Genomic DNA, 17,274 nt, shown 5'->3' on the forward strand with positions numbered 1-17,274 from the left:
TTCCCACCAAAAAAATGGCAAAACTTTTCACCATTTTCTAACGAAAATGCCTTCAGATAGCTTCTACAGGCCAACAGCAGGAAATGGTATACATACACATGTGTACGTGCATACTCAAATCCTCATATCCTCTTATTCAATCGCTTCTCATATGAGTATGTATATGTAATCCTGTAAATTTTAACACCCTCCCCATTTGGCCCCCTCACAACTACACCCTCCTCCCACTTCCTTGCGGCGTTCTCATTCTAACAATTCAAAATAATTCCACTGTGTGTGGTGATGGCATAAAATTACTATTGAGTTCGTTGCTATATGTATATGCTCCGCCGCAGAGAACTTTCGTTGGAATGAGTATGTCTGGCTGTGCACTGGAAAGTTAATCCTTTTTTGTGATATACCTACACACAAACCCCTTTTTCCTTTTCATACATCAGTCATTGCCATTACTTCCATACTGCCATTGCCATTACTTCTGTTTGGTTGGTTGGATGATGTGTGTGCGAGCCGAGCGATGAGTTTGTCTGGCTGTTACTATGTGTACGTACTACAACAATGTTGTATGGTTAACGGTGATGCCAATATATCTCCAAAAAGCATAGCAGAGTGAGCTTTTTAATTTCAATTGAAGTGAAGAGTGGCAAAGGCATAATATATTTTAAACTTAAAATGGGTTCTGTATTCATATCACGAAAGTTCGTGTTTGTAAATAATTGTGTAAAAACTGAACTTAGTGCCGAGTTTAAATTCAAGACACTTTATTTTGGAATAGGCTAGGTTAAAGCACACGCAGAATCTATTCGCTATCCAAACCTGGTTCGTCAGCCACCTAGGATCCAGCATAATCTGATAGTTGCTACCAAATGCCATGACCTGCAGCCAGAGCTTTCAGCGCCACATAATTGTCAACATATATCGAGATTGTCTCATAGGGCCGCCGCTCACAGAATCACAACAAAGGCCCTGAAGATCTCAAAAATAGGGACAGGTTAGGTTTACAAGATATTATGTTGTAGAACCCATAATAAAATAAATAAAGGAAAACAAGTAAAAGGGCGCTAGGTTCGACCAAATCGATTCTTTGAACCCCATAACAATGGAGTCTGTTTAAAATCTAACAAGTAGTCTAAAATGAGACTGTTTTGAAGTCTATATCTATTTATAGACCCATCAAGGCGAGAGTTCGGGTAATTTTTGGATAGCAGTATTTGGCTTCTCGTACCCAATTTCAACCAGAACGGATGCAATCTGTAGCATTTAGGGGCTTGATTAGTCAAACAGGTAGATCGGTTGATTTGATACCAATGTTTGAGGGCACAGAAGCACACAAGCGGCAGCATTTATTTGCGTAAATTTTACATTTTATTGCATAGAAAAAAATTTTCTATCTTTAAGCTCGTCTCGAAAGAGAAATGAAAATTAGAAAAAATTATCTTTGCCTTAATAGGCAAAAAATACTTAATTGTTTTTTAATTTTGACTCTGAAAAACGCAACTTCACGTATTGCACAAAGAATTACGCTCGATTCCAGTCGTCAAAGTTGAAAATTCTTTAACTCTTGTTCGTTGCTTTTGTGGGATTTGTTTGCAGAGTTGCATTTTTCAACGCAACGCTCCTCAACGCCCTCATATTGTTTTGGCCTGTAATGCTTATATTTCAGTTAAATTGAATTTCTAAGAAACTAAACGCAGCTGTGCCTCTTTTCATATCGTAGTATTTTGTGGTCATCTGAGTACAATCAATAATAAAATAAAGTCTTAATTTTATTGACCTAAGAAAGTTTCTTTCAAAAAATTTCACAACAAAAACGCATCTATTATGAACTGACATTTGATTGTCTGCATTGCACTGACATTTTACTCACGGTGTACCGCTTTTTCCAATAAGAATTTATTTACATTTTTTGTCAGACGAAGTTTTATGTGCGGAAAATATATTTTTGGATATTCGTGAAAAAACAAAATAAAAATTATCTGTTTTTGTACTGGGCTAATAAAGCACACGTGATAAATACATTAACACCAAATGAAATAAGAAAATATTGTTTTATATCGCTAAAAAGACGTGAAAAATATCTGTATACACCATTACTTTCGTTACTACCAAACACATACATACAGCCCTAATATAGAGAGGGGCATTTTAGAAAAACAAAAAAAATCAGTTCTTATCTTCGCAAATTGTGGAAGCAGTGTTTGTCGGAGGCCCAAGGCGGGAATATGAAAAGTTTTTATCCCAAATTTCAAATGCAGTTTACAATTGATGGAAAAATAGCATTTTTCTTATTGTGAAAAATCGATTGCAGTTAGTCGTTCGTACATACATACATACCGTCTACAAGCATACATATATAAGAGAGTGTGAGTGTGTGTACTATAGACAAAAAATCATCTATAGTTCATCCTTCCAGTGCCATGTAGATGACATTGGAATCGAAACGTCACGCATTCACAGTGGAATGATAGATTCTGACAAGAAAGCGCGAATTTATTCATTGATAGTTGGTGTAGATTTGTGATTGTTGTTGTTACTGTAATACTCACAAAGTGACATCAGTCTTTGTGAATGATAGAATTAACAACACACAGCCAAAGAAGAAAAGTAATAAAAAAAAGGAAAGACAAAATACACACAATATAATTTAGAAAAAATCAAAATAATCAAATCACGCAAATGAATACAAGTTGTTGGGATACACGGATATCGTGCTGATCCAGATTTCAATGTGGAATAAAAGGAGATCTTCATCATTATCACCTAGTCATCTGGGTCTCCTCATCTTTCATCATCGTCGTCGTTCTTTACGCTTGAATTGGTAGCAGCTGCTGCGAAGGTAAACTCAAAGGCATTACTGCTAAAGGCAAAAAAATCGCGAAAGTACTGTGACAACAATTGTTCCTGTGTAAATCTGTGTGGGTGGGTGGCGTTGTAGAAAATAATGGAAGCTGGTCCCAATGGGATAAAAGTAGAGCCATCACTTGATCAGCAACATCTGCAACAGCAGCAGCACCAGCAACAACAGCAGCAACATCACCATCATCCACAGTATGCTACGAATCTGCTAGCTCTCAATGGCTCAAATGCTCGCCTGCTTATTGATCATCCGTCAACGTTGTTGGTGCCGTTGTCGCATCATCAGCAGCAATTGCAACAGCAATTGCAGCTGCAACAACAGCACCAACACCAGCAGCAATTACAACAGCATCATTTACAGCAACAGCAATTGCAACAACACCTAGCCTCCCAACAGCAGCAGCAACAACAACAGCAGCAGCAGCAACAACAGCAGCAACAGCAATCAGATCAGCAGCAACAACAACAGCAGCAGCAACAGCTTCAATTGCAGCAACACAATCAGCAATTGCAACAACTGACGGCAGTTTATCCGCAACCGTTATCTCTTAAGCAACCCTTACCCACTCCAATCACAAACAATGCTGTGGGCGTGGGTCAAGTGGCTGGCGCCGGGAATGGAAATGTTGTTAACACCACCACATTGGGTCCAGCCTCAGTAGCATCATCAACATCATCTGCGGTACGTCATCGATGGAATGAAAGTCCGGAGGCAAGGGCACGTCGTCTAGCACGAAACGCCGAAAGGATGCGTGAGAGACGAAATCGTGAAACTGAAGATGAGTATCGCAAGCGGCTGGCCCGCAATGCCGAGGCCAATCGCATGCGTAGGCAAAATGAATCGGAAATGGAACGGGCCATGCGTCTTGTACGTAACGCCGCCAGGCAGCGTCTGCGTCGCGCCATGGAATCTCCAGATCAACGGTCCAAACGACTGGTCAAGCTTGCCGAAAGAATGCGAATGTATCGAGCCAATGAGACCCCCGAACAGCGAAAGATACGACTAGCGGAAATGGCATCTCGAGCACGTCAACGCATTGCCAGCGAATCGCCAGAGTCTCGTAAGGAACGTCTGAAAAAACTCAATGAATACGCACGAAAGGTCAGAGAAAAGAAAAAAATAATAAAAACCGGCGCGGCGCAGACTCCGAATTCCACACAGAATTCGAATACGACGCAAAGCGCTAATGCAAATTGTAATAATGACTCTTTAAATCTAAATCATCAGGCACCAGCATCGTCATCTGCGGCAGGCTCAACGCCAAACGGGGGTGGAACGACAGGAGGCAATTCGGTAACGCCAACCGGCAATGATGAAATCTCACGACAAACTGGCGGCGCCAGCGGCGGTGGTAGTAACGGAGACCAGCACCAACTTACAGCATCATATCAACAAGCGGCCGCCCTAGCAGCAAATCCTATTGAATACTATCAGAATATGTTCATTAATCCAACCACATTACGCACAGGTAGTGCCATCTTGAAGCAGGAACCACAAACTCAGCAACAACAACAAACTAGCCTACAACAAAATCGCTTTGGCACACCACACCAACAGCAATCGGGGGGAGCAGTAGGTGCCAATCTGCTTGTCGATTCGGAGGCATCAAATCTCTTTCCACAGCATCTATACGATGAGGCATCACAAAAGGTATCCGCCAAACTGTCACAAACAGCAGCCAATGTTCCCCATTTCAGCACAATCGCTAGTTCATTAGATTTATACCAGACTAAGTATATTAAGAAGCAGGAGCTTCAACAGGTGGGTATAGTGTCGAACTGAACATGATTTAGTTTCTTCACGTTTACACCACAACCAGAAAGTTGAATAGAAGCAATAGAAAAATTATGAAGCAAATTTAAAAAGGACTTGCATGAATGTTTTCGATGCATAGATTAAAAAGTAAATCCTCTACGTATGCATATACGCCAATTTCGATGTGATGAAACCAATCTTTGAGTATACTGCTATAAACTATTCGAGAAGAAACATGTCTAATGTTTATTACTAGTATCCTTGCAGGCATAGGGTGGTGGAGGTGTGCAAAAGTGACGAATGTAGGCTAAGGGTAAGCAAAGGCTAACAAAGTAGAATATCCCTGGTTTAGGTATAAGTGTGCAGTTTAAAGAAGCATTTATTGAAGCAAATGGATTTGAAATGAGTTTCAAGGTGTAAAATTGTTAAGTGTTTTTTTTTTTTTTATTCATAGATAGCGATATCAATTTTTCTTTATGCTAAGTAGACATAATGGATTTTTAATTTGTATAGTCCCAAGTCGTAAACAAAGTCAAACTTGAAAAGTTTGAATATGCCTTCAATTCCAATATAATCATCTATTATGAATTTGTCGATCACCTTCTATGTGAGGGATGTTTGACTATAGCACAGTGTGGATTTTTTTGCTGACTATCTCCAAGTTGTAGTTCCCAACTTTCCCATTTTCTTTATCTGCTCGGGTTTACAGGGCTTTGTAGGAGTGGATATCATCCACTTTGTCTTATCTCCATTTACTGCCAAACCCATTTCGCTGATTCTCTTTCGAGAATCAATAGCAAGTACCTATGCATAATTTCATAGCTTCTTTCGTTCAAACGTTTAGCGGGCGGACTTAGAATGTTAACTTCGGCTTCGACCTTCGGTGGACGGACTAAGAATGTTAAGGTGGTCTATAATAAATCTTAGGAAACAAATTCATTAAATTTAGATAACTACAACTAGACTGGGTAATATGAAATAGAAAAAAAATCCAGATAGGTCCTTCAAAATAATTCCAAACTGAAAAAAAAAAACATATGGGCCTAAGGTCAACAGGGAATCACTAAATAGAAGGATCAGCAAAGAAGCACCATGACGGTGGGCTCCAAATAACTATGCCCCAAATTGAGAATAAAAAAGGCCTCAAACTTGGGGCAATATAAAAAATGACTCCAATGTATGCAAATCGCGATTAAGGATTTGGGATGTATTTTCATTTCATATTTGAGGTGTAAAAGTAGAAAAAAATTTGGGGCGTAATTTCAATAATTTATACCAAAATTGAAAGAAGAATACGGCAGGAATATGTAGTAGACAAATGTACGGAATAAGAGCATTATACAGGCTGGGACTTTGAGCTCCAATCTGTGTGGAGTTCTTGGTTATCTAGAGAAGCTTAGCTGGGACCTATCGGGGGAGTCCTCAGGATGCGGATATTTGAATCTCCATACCGAGCAGCACGTATTTTGAAGGTCATATCAGAAGTTGTACAAAATTAAAGCCAAATCGGATATGAATTGCGCCCTCTAGAAGATGAATATTTTCGGAAGATCGGTTTGTAAGGGAGCTATATCAGGTTTTGAATCGATTTCGAACATAATCCGCGTAGTTATTGCAAGTCATAACAACACACTTCTTACTAAATTTCAGCCAAGTCTTACCATAATTGCGCCTTCTAGAGGCTCAAGAAGTCAAGATCCGAAATAAGTTTACAAGGCAGCTATGGCATAGTTCTTGGAAGTCAAAACTTCATATAAAATTTCATGACTCAAGGTGTCATGATCCGACATCGATTTATACGGCAGATATATAAGGTTATGAACCGATTAGGACCATACTTGGCAAAGTTGTTGGAAGTCAAAACAAAACACTTCATGCTAAATTTCACTTAAATGGGAGAAGAATTGAGTCCACTAGAGACAAAAGAAGTCAAGATAGGCTTATATGGCAGCTATATCAAGTTATGAACCGATTTAGACCAAACTTGGCAAAATTTCAATCAAATGGCATAAGAATTGTGACCCCTAGAGACTCAAAAAGTCAAGACCCGAGAACGGTTTATATGGCAGCTATATCAAAACATGGACCGATATGATCCATTTACAATCCCAACCGACCTATACTAACAGAAAGTATTTGTGCAAAATTTCAAGTGCCAAGTTTTATTCCTTCGAATGTTATCGTGCTTTCGCCAGACGGACGAACATTGCTAAATAAACTTGAACGGTCAAACGATGATATATACTTCGTTTGTAATTTCCTGGGGCCAAACTTCATATCGCCTAGCCAAAGTACTGATTATTTCATAGCAATTGCCCATTTTCGTTTTGTTAATTTTTAATTTGAATTTTTTTTTGATTCCTTTTTCTTTTTTAAAGCCTTTAAATGAAAAATTCTAAGACATTTGCTTCAATTAAACCTACATCAAATCTTAGCTAGGGTGTTGACAAGAAACTAAGTTTTTACGCATGTTCAGGCAACTAACTGGAATTCATTTATCCAATTAGTGCAAGTACACTTACCCACACATATAATAGACTGTCATCCCATGACAAAACAAAAAGAGTTACTTTCTAAGAAACTTTTCCAGTGTCTATCTATATAGGTGGCGGCTAATGTTATTTTGTCAGAGTTTATTGTTACCTTTAACTTACATGCAATTGTTGTTTTTTTTTTTTATTGTTTGTTAATGTCCTGAGGTGGTAGGACATTGAAAATTAAAAAAGAGTTACATATATGTGTATATGCCTTATTTTAGACAAACAACTCACCAAGCAGTAATATCAACAACAGCGGGACTGTTGGGGTCTCCGCGTCCGGGCAAAATGAGAAAAGCGAAGGAAAACTCAAGGCCACGCATCCACAAATACAAAATCCTCCCACACCACTCTACAACCAATTTTCCTACTTAGCCACATTTCCGGCAGCTGCAGCCACCAATACAACAGTTGCAGTGACAACACCGCCCAGTACACCAACTCAGACAACCACTTCCGCCTACTATCCCATGTATCACAATGGCTTTCAATTGGGTATAGCGCCGAACACGGTGCCGCCACCATTTACACCAGTACACTTTTCGACAACATCGAATACATTGGGGGGATCCGCGGGATCGTCGCCACCAAATTCGGGTACGGCCACATGATAAGGGAGATGAGCAACTCCTACTTATTTTAGTTGTACCTATAGTAAATAATTATATACTAACGAAACTTTTTTATGTTTTGCTTTTGTTTCTTTGTTTTCCTTTTGTTGTTTTTATTTCCCCAAATTTATGCTGGCAAAAAACCCCATACCCTTTGGTTGATAACTGATAAAGCAGCCAGTCAACAACAACAGCAACAACAGCAGCAGACAATACAGGATTTTCCAAAAGCGGTCCGCGGTCGCCCTAGAAAGCTGATATTTAACAATAATAAAGACTCATTGAATACGTCGCAGGACGATGTACTACTGCACCAACAAAAGATGAGTGCATTGCTAGAGCAAGAGATCAATCAAATGTTAGCCTCACCACAACTGGCACAGCGGCGCGGACGTGGTCAACAACAATATCAACAGTTGGCTCAGTTGCAGCAACAGCCGCAGCAGCAACAGCAATTGCAACAGCATCAAGACCAACAACAGCAGCAGCAGCAGCAACAACAACTTGAGCAACAGCAGCAGCAACAAGAACAGCATATCCAACATTCCCCCATGTCAACGTCACGCAAAGTCAGATACGAAAATGACGAAGAAAAGCGAAAACGTCTCGAGAAAATGGCTGCCCATCAAAGAGCGTTACGTGCTAATGAAACGCCAGAGCAGAGAGCCATACGTTTGCAGAAACTAAGTGAGCGTGCTCGTCAAAAACGTGCTGAAATTCGTGCAACCGAAACCGCCGAAGAGAAGAAAATCCGCCTTTCCAAACAAGCTGAATATGCACGAATGCGTCGTCTGCGAACCCATGCTCCACGCTTCAACTGCACAAAAGTCGATCCTGATGCTGTTGTGACCACATCCCCCACATCGGCGTCGGTGAACATTTACAATAACAATACAGCCGGAGGAGGAAATTCGGCAAATGGCTACGATACCAAAAACGGCATACTCACAGATCTTCATAGCGGCGGCAGTGCGAGTGGCGGCAGTTTATCCCAAGAGAGCAGTACATCTAACAGTGAGGAGCAACAGCGCCAACAGCAACAAATGCTTATGCAGCAACGTATGCTGCAAACACCAAATCTACTCAATCACATAAACAACAACAATAACAATAATTTTATAAAACAAGGCAAAGATTTTCAGCAGCCGCAACAGCAGAATACAACGCAACCGGAAAATAATGATATGCTGAAAATTCTGGAGCCGATCATTGTTATGAAAACCAAGTAAAGAAAGTTCAGTAGGTACATATACACACAAACACACACACACACACACATACATATATATTGCATATAACAAATCAATATAATAATGTATGGGTATGGGTGTAGATAATTCCTTAGCAGATGGACATTTTTACGTTTTTTTTTTTCAATTGAGAATCATAACCCCATAAAGAAGGTTTGCATGGTAACCAATCTTCTGAGGTGATAAATATGAGGTGACGGACCGAACAAAATACAACAAGCATCGTTCCGGCGAAATAGAAAAACAATTAAGCCCCCTAAATGCTGAATAACTCAAATCTTGAGATTGGTTTATAAGAAATCTTTACCTAAACATTATTCTATGTCTCCCACAAAGAGTATAGAAAGATAATTCATCTATTATGTGCCATTTACAATTCCAACTGCTAAATAAAAACACATTTGTACAACAATCCCATGGCAGCCGGTTGTACGTACCGGATTGACCCGATGGAATCCTCCATCGGCAAGGGCTGCCGTCTCGGTGTAAAACACACTGCTACAACAACAACAACAACATTTGTACAAATTTAAATTGGGAAGCTTGACTCATCCGAATCACACCATGATTTCGAAAGACGCACCAAAGTTATAACAAAGTAAAAATTTATTAAAGTTAGAGAATGCCCAAAAAGTGCTATTCCAAGTAGACACATAGTAAAGCAATATGCAATGTGTTTGGAATAAATAGCAAATTTACCAAAATAAGTAAGAACTGGATGGAGGCCACCGTGGTACATGGGTTAGCATGTACGACTATGGCACTGGAAAGTTTTGACATTTTTTTCAGCGGTGGTTATACCATCTTAATGCTGGCGACACTCGTGAAGTATTATGCCGTGCATGAAAGTCATATAAAACGTTCTTCCCAAAGAGGTGTAGCACTGGGGCACATGTTCGGATCTATAAAACGGAGAATACTTAGCATTGAGTTAAAAACTTGAATCGGACAACACTCCTTAATATGTGACAGGGTTTCTCACGTCCACCTGTTCCTTAATCGAATGTGCGTGTGCAAATTTGCATTACAAAAATATTGGTAACCCTTACTTACTTACTTTAATTAGCTATGACAGAACATTTGTTCCACTAGCCGAACGTAGAATAGCAAGCGCTTTGGTTACCCACCACCATGGAATCTGCCGAAAATGTACAGTAACTAAAAAGTCAGTTTATATTCGCTTTATTTTGAAGAAATAAAATAGGGTTATGATTAAGGCTTCTAGTCATATTGAGTTTATATAAGGGCTATATCCATTTATTGCCGGCAGTACTCATTGCTCCTTGATGGAATGAATGTTCATGGGCAAATTTGCATTCGTGTGAATGTTGCAGGGCATAAGTGTACTTCACGTACCAATAACATTCCAAATCGTATGAAAATTGATTCCTCCAGGGGCTAACGATTTCAAGTCGAAGGTCCATTTAATATGAAAGCTATATCCAAATCTAAACCCACATGGCCCATTCGAAGCCCTCCAAAATCATTGTTGTTGTTGTTATCGCCACATTCTCATGTGGAGGTGGCGATCCTCGTCAAGCTACTGTAGGCGAGCAAGCTTGTTCTGGTCCAAAGGACCGAACGCAGCGGGAACCCCCAAAATCTTTAAGAAGTGTCTGTATAATATTAAGCATAAGTATACAACACGTCAATCAATGACATGCCAAATCGAATGAAAATTGAATCCTCTAGGGGTTTATGATGGGTTCACTATATCCAAATCTGAACCGAAAAGGTCCATTCGAAATCCCCCCCAATCATTTATAAGTATGAGTGTAAAATTTCATTTATTGGAACGCTATCGTGTTTTCAATAGACTGACGGCTGGACATGATGGCTTATCAAAACGCAGACCAATACTTGGAGGTGCTGCAAACGAACCAATCTCATGGCAGCCGGTTGTACGTATCGGATTGACCCCATGGAGTCCATCATCGGTAAGGGCTGCCGCCTCAGTGTACAACAATCAAATATTAGTAAACCCCTCGCCATATTCTTTTTGCTGTAGTACCCACATATTTGTGGCTCATCTAGCTTCTATAGGTGAGCAAAGTCTCTTTGGTCCATTTGGCCGATTGCCGCGGTCTACCTGTCATTTAAACCGTATGCCTAGCGAGGATTCCGCTAACCGTTTCCTGTGGACGCGCCCGGTAGCTTTCAGTTGAGCTTCTCATGATAACGATGAAAACTACACAGGTCGGAGCTCAAGCTGTGTAATGCTCTAGTTCAGCGATATTCAGCCCCTTATGGTAGCGTTGATGGCAAGTCACACATATTATTCATCTCTTCGATTCAGTCGTTGTTGAGACAGCAACGAATGAACATGCGCAGGGGTTTAGGCATCGTTTTTCTGTTTTTATTTTAAAAACAAAGATTTTTGTTGATTAAATGCTTGGAAGATATAAAAAAGTAATTAAAATTTCTTATTTTATGTGCAAAACACTAATCATTTAGTCCAAAAAATGGTATTTTAAATGCTGAAAGAATTAAGAATACTTTAAGAGAGTTATTATTGTTGCTGTAGCAGTGTGTTAAACACAGAGGCGGCAGCCCTTGCCGATGAAGAAATTCATCGGGGCAATCCGGTACGTACAACCTGCAGCCATGAGATTGAGTTAAAGAGAGTAATACACACAGACAGTCACATATTCATTTTGGACATGGCTACTCTAGTTATACCGTGTCCGGCTCGTCCTTGGTTTGTGTATTGCGTGTGTTGGCGGTACTTAATTGACTTGTATTGGCAGATTTCCTTTTTTCGGTGACTCATAGTGGCTAAATATGAACCCATGCTACAATCCCACTTTGATAAAAGTGTTCAAAAATAACCATTACTTCTTATTCGCTTGAGGGTTAAAATGTTTAACAAAAATATTCTTTACAGTGTTATCAGTAATATTGCCCTAATAAGTAAAACAAAAGTATTACGCGCAAAAATTGCAAGCCAATTATTTTATTATTTGAGATAATTGCCGTAGAGCGTTGAAGCATAGAGTCTTGGGGTTTAGTTCACACCTTCTTCAAGTGTGTCCCTTTAACAACTTTAAAAACATGTTTTTTTATATATAGTGGTCTACCACTACTGTGGTACAGGGTATTATAACTTAGTGCATTTGCTTGTAACACCCAAAAGGAAGAGAGGTAGACCTATTGATAAGAATACCGATCGTCTCAGAATCACTTTCTGATTCGATTTAGCTATGTCAGTCTGTCTGTCCATGTTAATTTGTGAACAAACTACAGGTCGGAATTTTCATCCGATAGTCTTCAAATTTGATACAGGCATGTTTTTCGGCCTAGAGACGAAGCCTATTGAAATTGGAAAAAATCGGTTCAGATTTGGATATAGCTCCAGTATATATGTTCGTCCGATTTGCAGTAACAATGCAATAAAATGGTCATTTGTTAACCGATTCTCTTCAAATTTGGAAGGAAGGATTTTCTCTTGACTCTCGATTACTGGTCGGTTCATAGAAATCGGGTCAGATTTAGCTCTCATATATATATACACATATCGCCCGACTTTCACTAATTAACCCACTGCAAGCGCATTCATTGACCTCGATGACTTCCCCAATATCTATAAAATTCAGTCAAAATCGGTTCAGATTCAGATATAGCTCCCATATGTATGTTTGTTCGATTTTGAGAAATATTGCAATAAAGTGTTGATTTGTTAACCGATCCTTTCGAAATTTAGCAGGGAAGATTTTCTTATAACTCTTGACATTGCTGGTGAATTTCATGGAAATCGGTTAAGATTTAGATGTAGCTGTCATATATATATATATATCACCCGATTTTTAATCCCCAACCAATCTGACCAAAAATTTATATAAAGCTTTCCACGACGACTACCACAATTTATGAAGAGTTTGCTTGAAATCGGTTCGCATTTAGATATAGCTCCCATGTATAGGTTCGTTCGATGAGAAATATTGCTATAAAGTGCCTATTTGTTAACCGATTCTCTCGAAATTTGGCAGAAAGGATTTTCTTATGACTCTCGACATTACTGAAGAATTACATAGAAATCGATCGATATTTAGATCTAGCTGCCATATATTTATAACGTCTGATTTTCACTACAAGAGCCACAGCAAGCGCATGTATTACCTCGAAGACTGCCATAATATCTGAGTTTGCTCAAAATCGCTTCAGATTTAGATATAGCTCCCATATAAATAATATTCGTCAGATTTTGGGTAATTTTCAAGATTTGGATATAGCTGCCATATAGACCGATCTCTCGATTTAAGGTTTTGGACCCATAAAAGGCCCACTTATAATCCGATTTCGCTGAAATTTGGGACAGGGATTTGTGTAACGACCTTCGACAGCCCTCTTCAACTTGACCCAGATAGGTTCAGATTTGGATATAACCGCCACACAGACCGATCTCTCGATCTTAAGTCTTGGCCCCATAAAAATAACTATTTTTTTTTTAAATTTATAGTCCGCTTTCGCATGAAATTTGAAACAATGACTTATGTTAGGCTTTTCGACATCCGTGTCGTATATGATTCACATCGGTCTATATTTGGATATGGCTACCAAAAAGATCAATGTTTTAAAAAATTGTACAATGACTTGTACTTATTAGACCACTCAATATCCGTGTCGAATTTGTCCAAATTGGACCATATTTCTATAAAGCTGCTATGCGGGCATAAATTATGCATTTCTTATACCCGAGGTGGTGGGTATCCAAAGTTCGGCCCGGCCTAATTTAACGCCTTTTTACTTGTTTTTTGTCTCTTTGACTTTACCATGTCCTCTGCTATGAATATCTACTTTTTTTTAGATAAGAAAATCAAGAAATAAGTGAGCCTAAGAGAAAAAAGTTAAACACTACCCCAATCCATAACAATAATAACTAAATAATAAAATAAGAAGAAAATCTTTATGCATATAACCAGTTAGCTGCAATGGGTAGAAATTTGGTAATTAAGTTTTAACAACTTATTTTCAAGATGTTAACATATTTACACATACATATAAATTTACACAACAGACATTTCTATTGAGCCAGCTTCAAAAATTCGTTTTTTGTGCTCTGTTAAAAAAAAATGAAAATTTATTTTTTATTGCAACAAAAAGTGAAACTATTGGAGATTTAATTTCAACATAGGTACATATATTTTTATTTTTTTTTGTTGTTAAAAATTCTTTGTTATTTTTGTATTTCTAAGTTTTGGTCCCCCAAAATAAAAAACTTACAACAAACACTGTAAATTAACAAAACTCTATGCGGCGTACTCTCTTGAGAGCTTTGAAACTTTTTGTTTTCTCTTTTTGCATGAGCTGGTGTCATACACACATACTGCATATGTATTTGCATATATGCGTAGTAGTTGGTCACATACAAGTAGAGAGAACTAGTGTTATATTACACCCAATATAAAGACACACATACATACTAAATGAAGCAGAATGCAAGATATATATTTATACAATCATATATTTATATATTTGATATAAAAAATAAATAATTGATCATTCAAATAAATATTCAAATAATAGCAGCATATAACAATATCCTAATAAATAATAATACATAAAAAATAAAAGGGAAAATTAATATTCAACTATTAGGCACACATGCAATAAAAATAGTGTATTTATAAAAAAAAAACAACAAAAATTTAGCAAAAAAAAAAAAAAAAAAGAGTTATACAAAATAGAAACAAAAAAAAAAACAAATCAACAACCAATTTGTCTAGTAGTTATAACTCATTTTTAGTTATTGTGTTTTAAGAAAAATCGTTTTTATATATAACTTGTATTTCATTAAAATTTTTTGTTTGATTTTTTTTTTGCATGTAGAAAGAAGAGTATACAAATGTAGAAAACCTAATAATAATAATAATAGTAACCACAACAACAACAAGAAGAAAACAACAATATTTTATATACATACACATACACACCCACTAATATATACATATATTTTATTGTCCTAAGATTGTAAAACTATAACATTAAGCTAATATTAATTACTGTGTAATAACAAAATAAATAAAAACAAAACAAAAAAAAAACACAATTGAAAAACTAAACTTAATTTTAAATACATATAAACAACACTTACATAAAATTACATACATACACATGTATGTATGACAGACAAAAAAGCGAAATATGAACAACATAATTATATGATTGCTATATATATATATATATATACATATAAATTTATATATATCATATACACATACACAAATACATAACATAAAATAATTGTATACATGATGAAATAATAAGAAAAACAACATAAAGTATAAAATACATACAAATATATGTATGATAATAACGCTGAAACTAAAATAAAAATCCGAACGTAATAAAGTCAATAATTTTTTAAAGTAGTAAAAACATATGGGATTTTCCATTAGGTCTGCCTACTTATAGAAAGTAAAAGTATTTTATGGAGTATCCCACCTACCTATAGAAAGTAAAAGTATTTTATGGAGTATCCCACCTACGTTTACAGTAGGTTAGGTTCGGTTGAAAAGTGGGTGTAGATATTAATCGGCCCCATGCCAACATGGACATATACCTAAGCCAGTAATCAGTTTGTTGTGCGCTCTAAAAACTATAAAGTAACCTCTAAAAAGAAAATTTTAAGTTCGAAATTCAGTGCTACATACAAAATCCTTAATTGTTTTCAATACCACTCCCCTAAGTTGGCTCATGTCTGGTATTGTGTCTCCACCTAAGTGCCGGTATCTGTTAGACGCGAAGCCGGGCAATGGCAAAGGATATGCTCCAACGTCTTCCCCACATGTTATCACTTGCCGCACCGATCTTACATAAGTGAGCTCGTAGCCCTATGTGTCCCGTTATGATACGTTTACAGTAACTGCATATTAACTTGTGTTAGTCCTAGTAGAGAAGTGCGCGTGAATGATTTTCCACTCACGAGAAAATCACAGCCTTCGGACGTAGGAATGTTAATGTATAAAATGTATCAGCCCTGCATAATGGTTGTTACTATGTTCGTTTTTCACCTTTGAAAACCCATTTCTTTGCGATTACTTTTTTAAAACAATACACAAATAACACTTTTATTAAAATTAAAATTTTACCATAAGTAATGAGGGAGAAACCTAATGTTGCTTTAAAATCTGTTGTCTAAAAAAAGTAATCGGCGAAAAATGTCGTGGAAAGCGACAGTTTTTGATATTTTCATTTTTATGGATCGCAAAATATGTCGCATTCTGTTGGACGACAAAACTCAAACAAAAGTCATGCAAAGACTCGCATCAAAAGCAAATACGTTGGAACAGAGTTGTTTGTGTCTCAGTTCGTGAGCAATTCATTACCTTTGTAATTAATTGAAGGGAAATTTGTGTTGGCATAGCGACATTTAAAATCTGTTGTCTAAAAAAAGTAATCGGCGAAAAATGTCGTGGAAAGCGACAGTTTTTGACATTTTCATTTTTATGGATCGCAAAATATGCCGCATTCTGTTGGACGACAAAACTCAAACAAAAGTCATGCAAAGACTCGCATCAAAAGCAAATACGTTGGAACAGAGTTGTTTGTGTCTCAGTTCGTGAGCAATTCATTACCTTTGTAATTAATTAAAGGGAAATTTGTGTTGGCATAGCGACATTTAAAATCTGTTGTCTAAAAAAAGTAATCGGCGAAAAATGTCGTGGAAAGCGACAGTTTTTGACATTTTCATTTTTATGGATCGCAAAATATGCCGCATTCTGTTGGACGACAAAACTCAAACAAAAGTCATGCAAAGACTCGCATCAAAAGCAAATACGTTGGAACAGAGTTGTTTGTGTCTCAGTTCGTGAGCAATTCATTACCTTTGTAATTAATTAAAGGGAAATTTGTGTTGGCATAGCGACATGTCTGCGGCATAGTACTGACTTTTTGCCCGAAGAACTGTCAGAAAGTCTTTGACCCTGAAAGCCTGTGTTTGAATCCTGAATCAGAAAAAATTTTCAGCGGCGGTTCTCCCCTCTTAATGCTGGCAACAATTATGAGGTACTATGCCATGTAAAACTTCCCTCCAAAAAAGTGTCGCACTGCGGTACGCCGTTCGGACTCGGTTATAAAAAGGAGGCCGCTTATCATAGAGCTTAAACTTGAATCGGACTGCACTCATTGATATGTGAGAAATTTGCCCCTGTTCCTTAGTGGAATGTTCATGGGCAAAATTTGCAAATTCCGAAAACCGGGCATTGACATATGAAATGTTCCAATGTCTCATCATCTTCATCACTTTCCCTACACACGCTGTCAATTGC

At 37.6% G+C, this 17,274-nt stretch overlaps 2 protein-coding genes across 7 annotated transcripts in view; both read left to right on the forward strand.

Moving 5' to 3' along the window:
* Positions 1-17,274, forward strand: part of LOC106083558 (diphthine methyltransferase) — a 41,067-nt gene that overhangs the window by 20,400 nt on the left and 3,393 nt on the right. Inside the window, exon 1 of one of the 3 annotated variants that reach the window (XM_059367959.1) lies at positions 16,256-16,648. The exons of 1 other annotated variant lie outside the window; for it this stretch is intronic. Coding sequence is in view for 1 of the 2 variants with exons in the window: in XM_013246650.2 (XP_013102104.2) it covers positions 16,716-16,814 (99 nt within the window). In the remaining variant the exon portion in view is untranslated. Of the gene's footprint in view, positions 1-16,255; positions 16,649-16,676; positions 16,815-17,274 lie in introns of those variants that run through there. One more of the 3 variants, XM_013246650.2, reaches the window with a different exon arrangement.
* On the forward strand, positions 1,906-9,069 carry LOC106083557 (uncharacterized). Of its 4 annotated transcripts, XM_013246648.2 has the most exons (4): positions 1,906-3,955; positions 4,082-4,615; positions 7,368-7,743; positions 7,932-9,069. In XM_013246648.2, the coding sequence occupies exons 1-4, from the start codon at positions 2,939-2,941 to the stop codon at positions 8,984-8,986; spliced, it is 2,982 nt and encodes a 993-aa protein (XP_013102102.2). In that variant the 5' UTR covers positions 1,906-2,938; the 3' UTR covers positions 8,987-9,069. The 4 variants fall into 4 exon arrangements, with proteins under 4 accessions (XP_013102102.2, XP_013102099.2, XP_013102100.2 ...); XM_013246645.2 differs by having other exon boundaries at positions 1,906-4,615; XM_013246646.2 differs by having other exon boundaries at positions 1,906-4,615; positions 7,935-9,069.

This window comes from Stomoxys calcitrans, chromosome 4 (genome assembly GCF_963082655.1).
Source record: "Stomoxys calcitrans chromosome 4, idStoCalc2.1, whole genome shotgun sequence".
Classification (NCBI taxonomy): Eukaryota; Metazoa; Arthropoda; class Insecta; order Diptera; family Muscidae; genus Stomoxys; species Stomoxys calcitrans.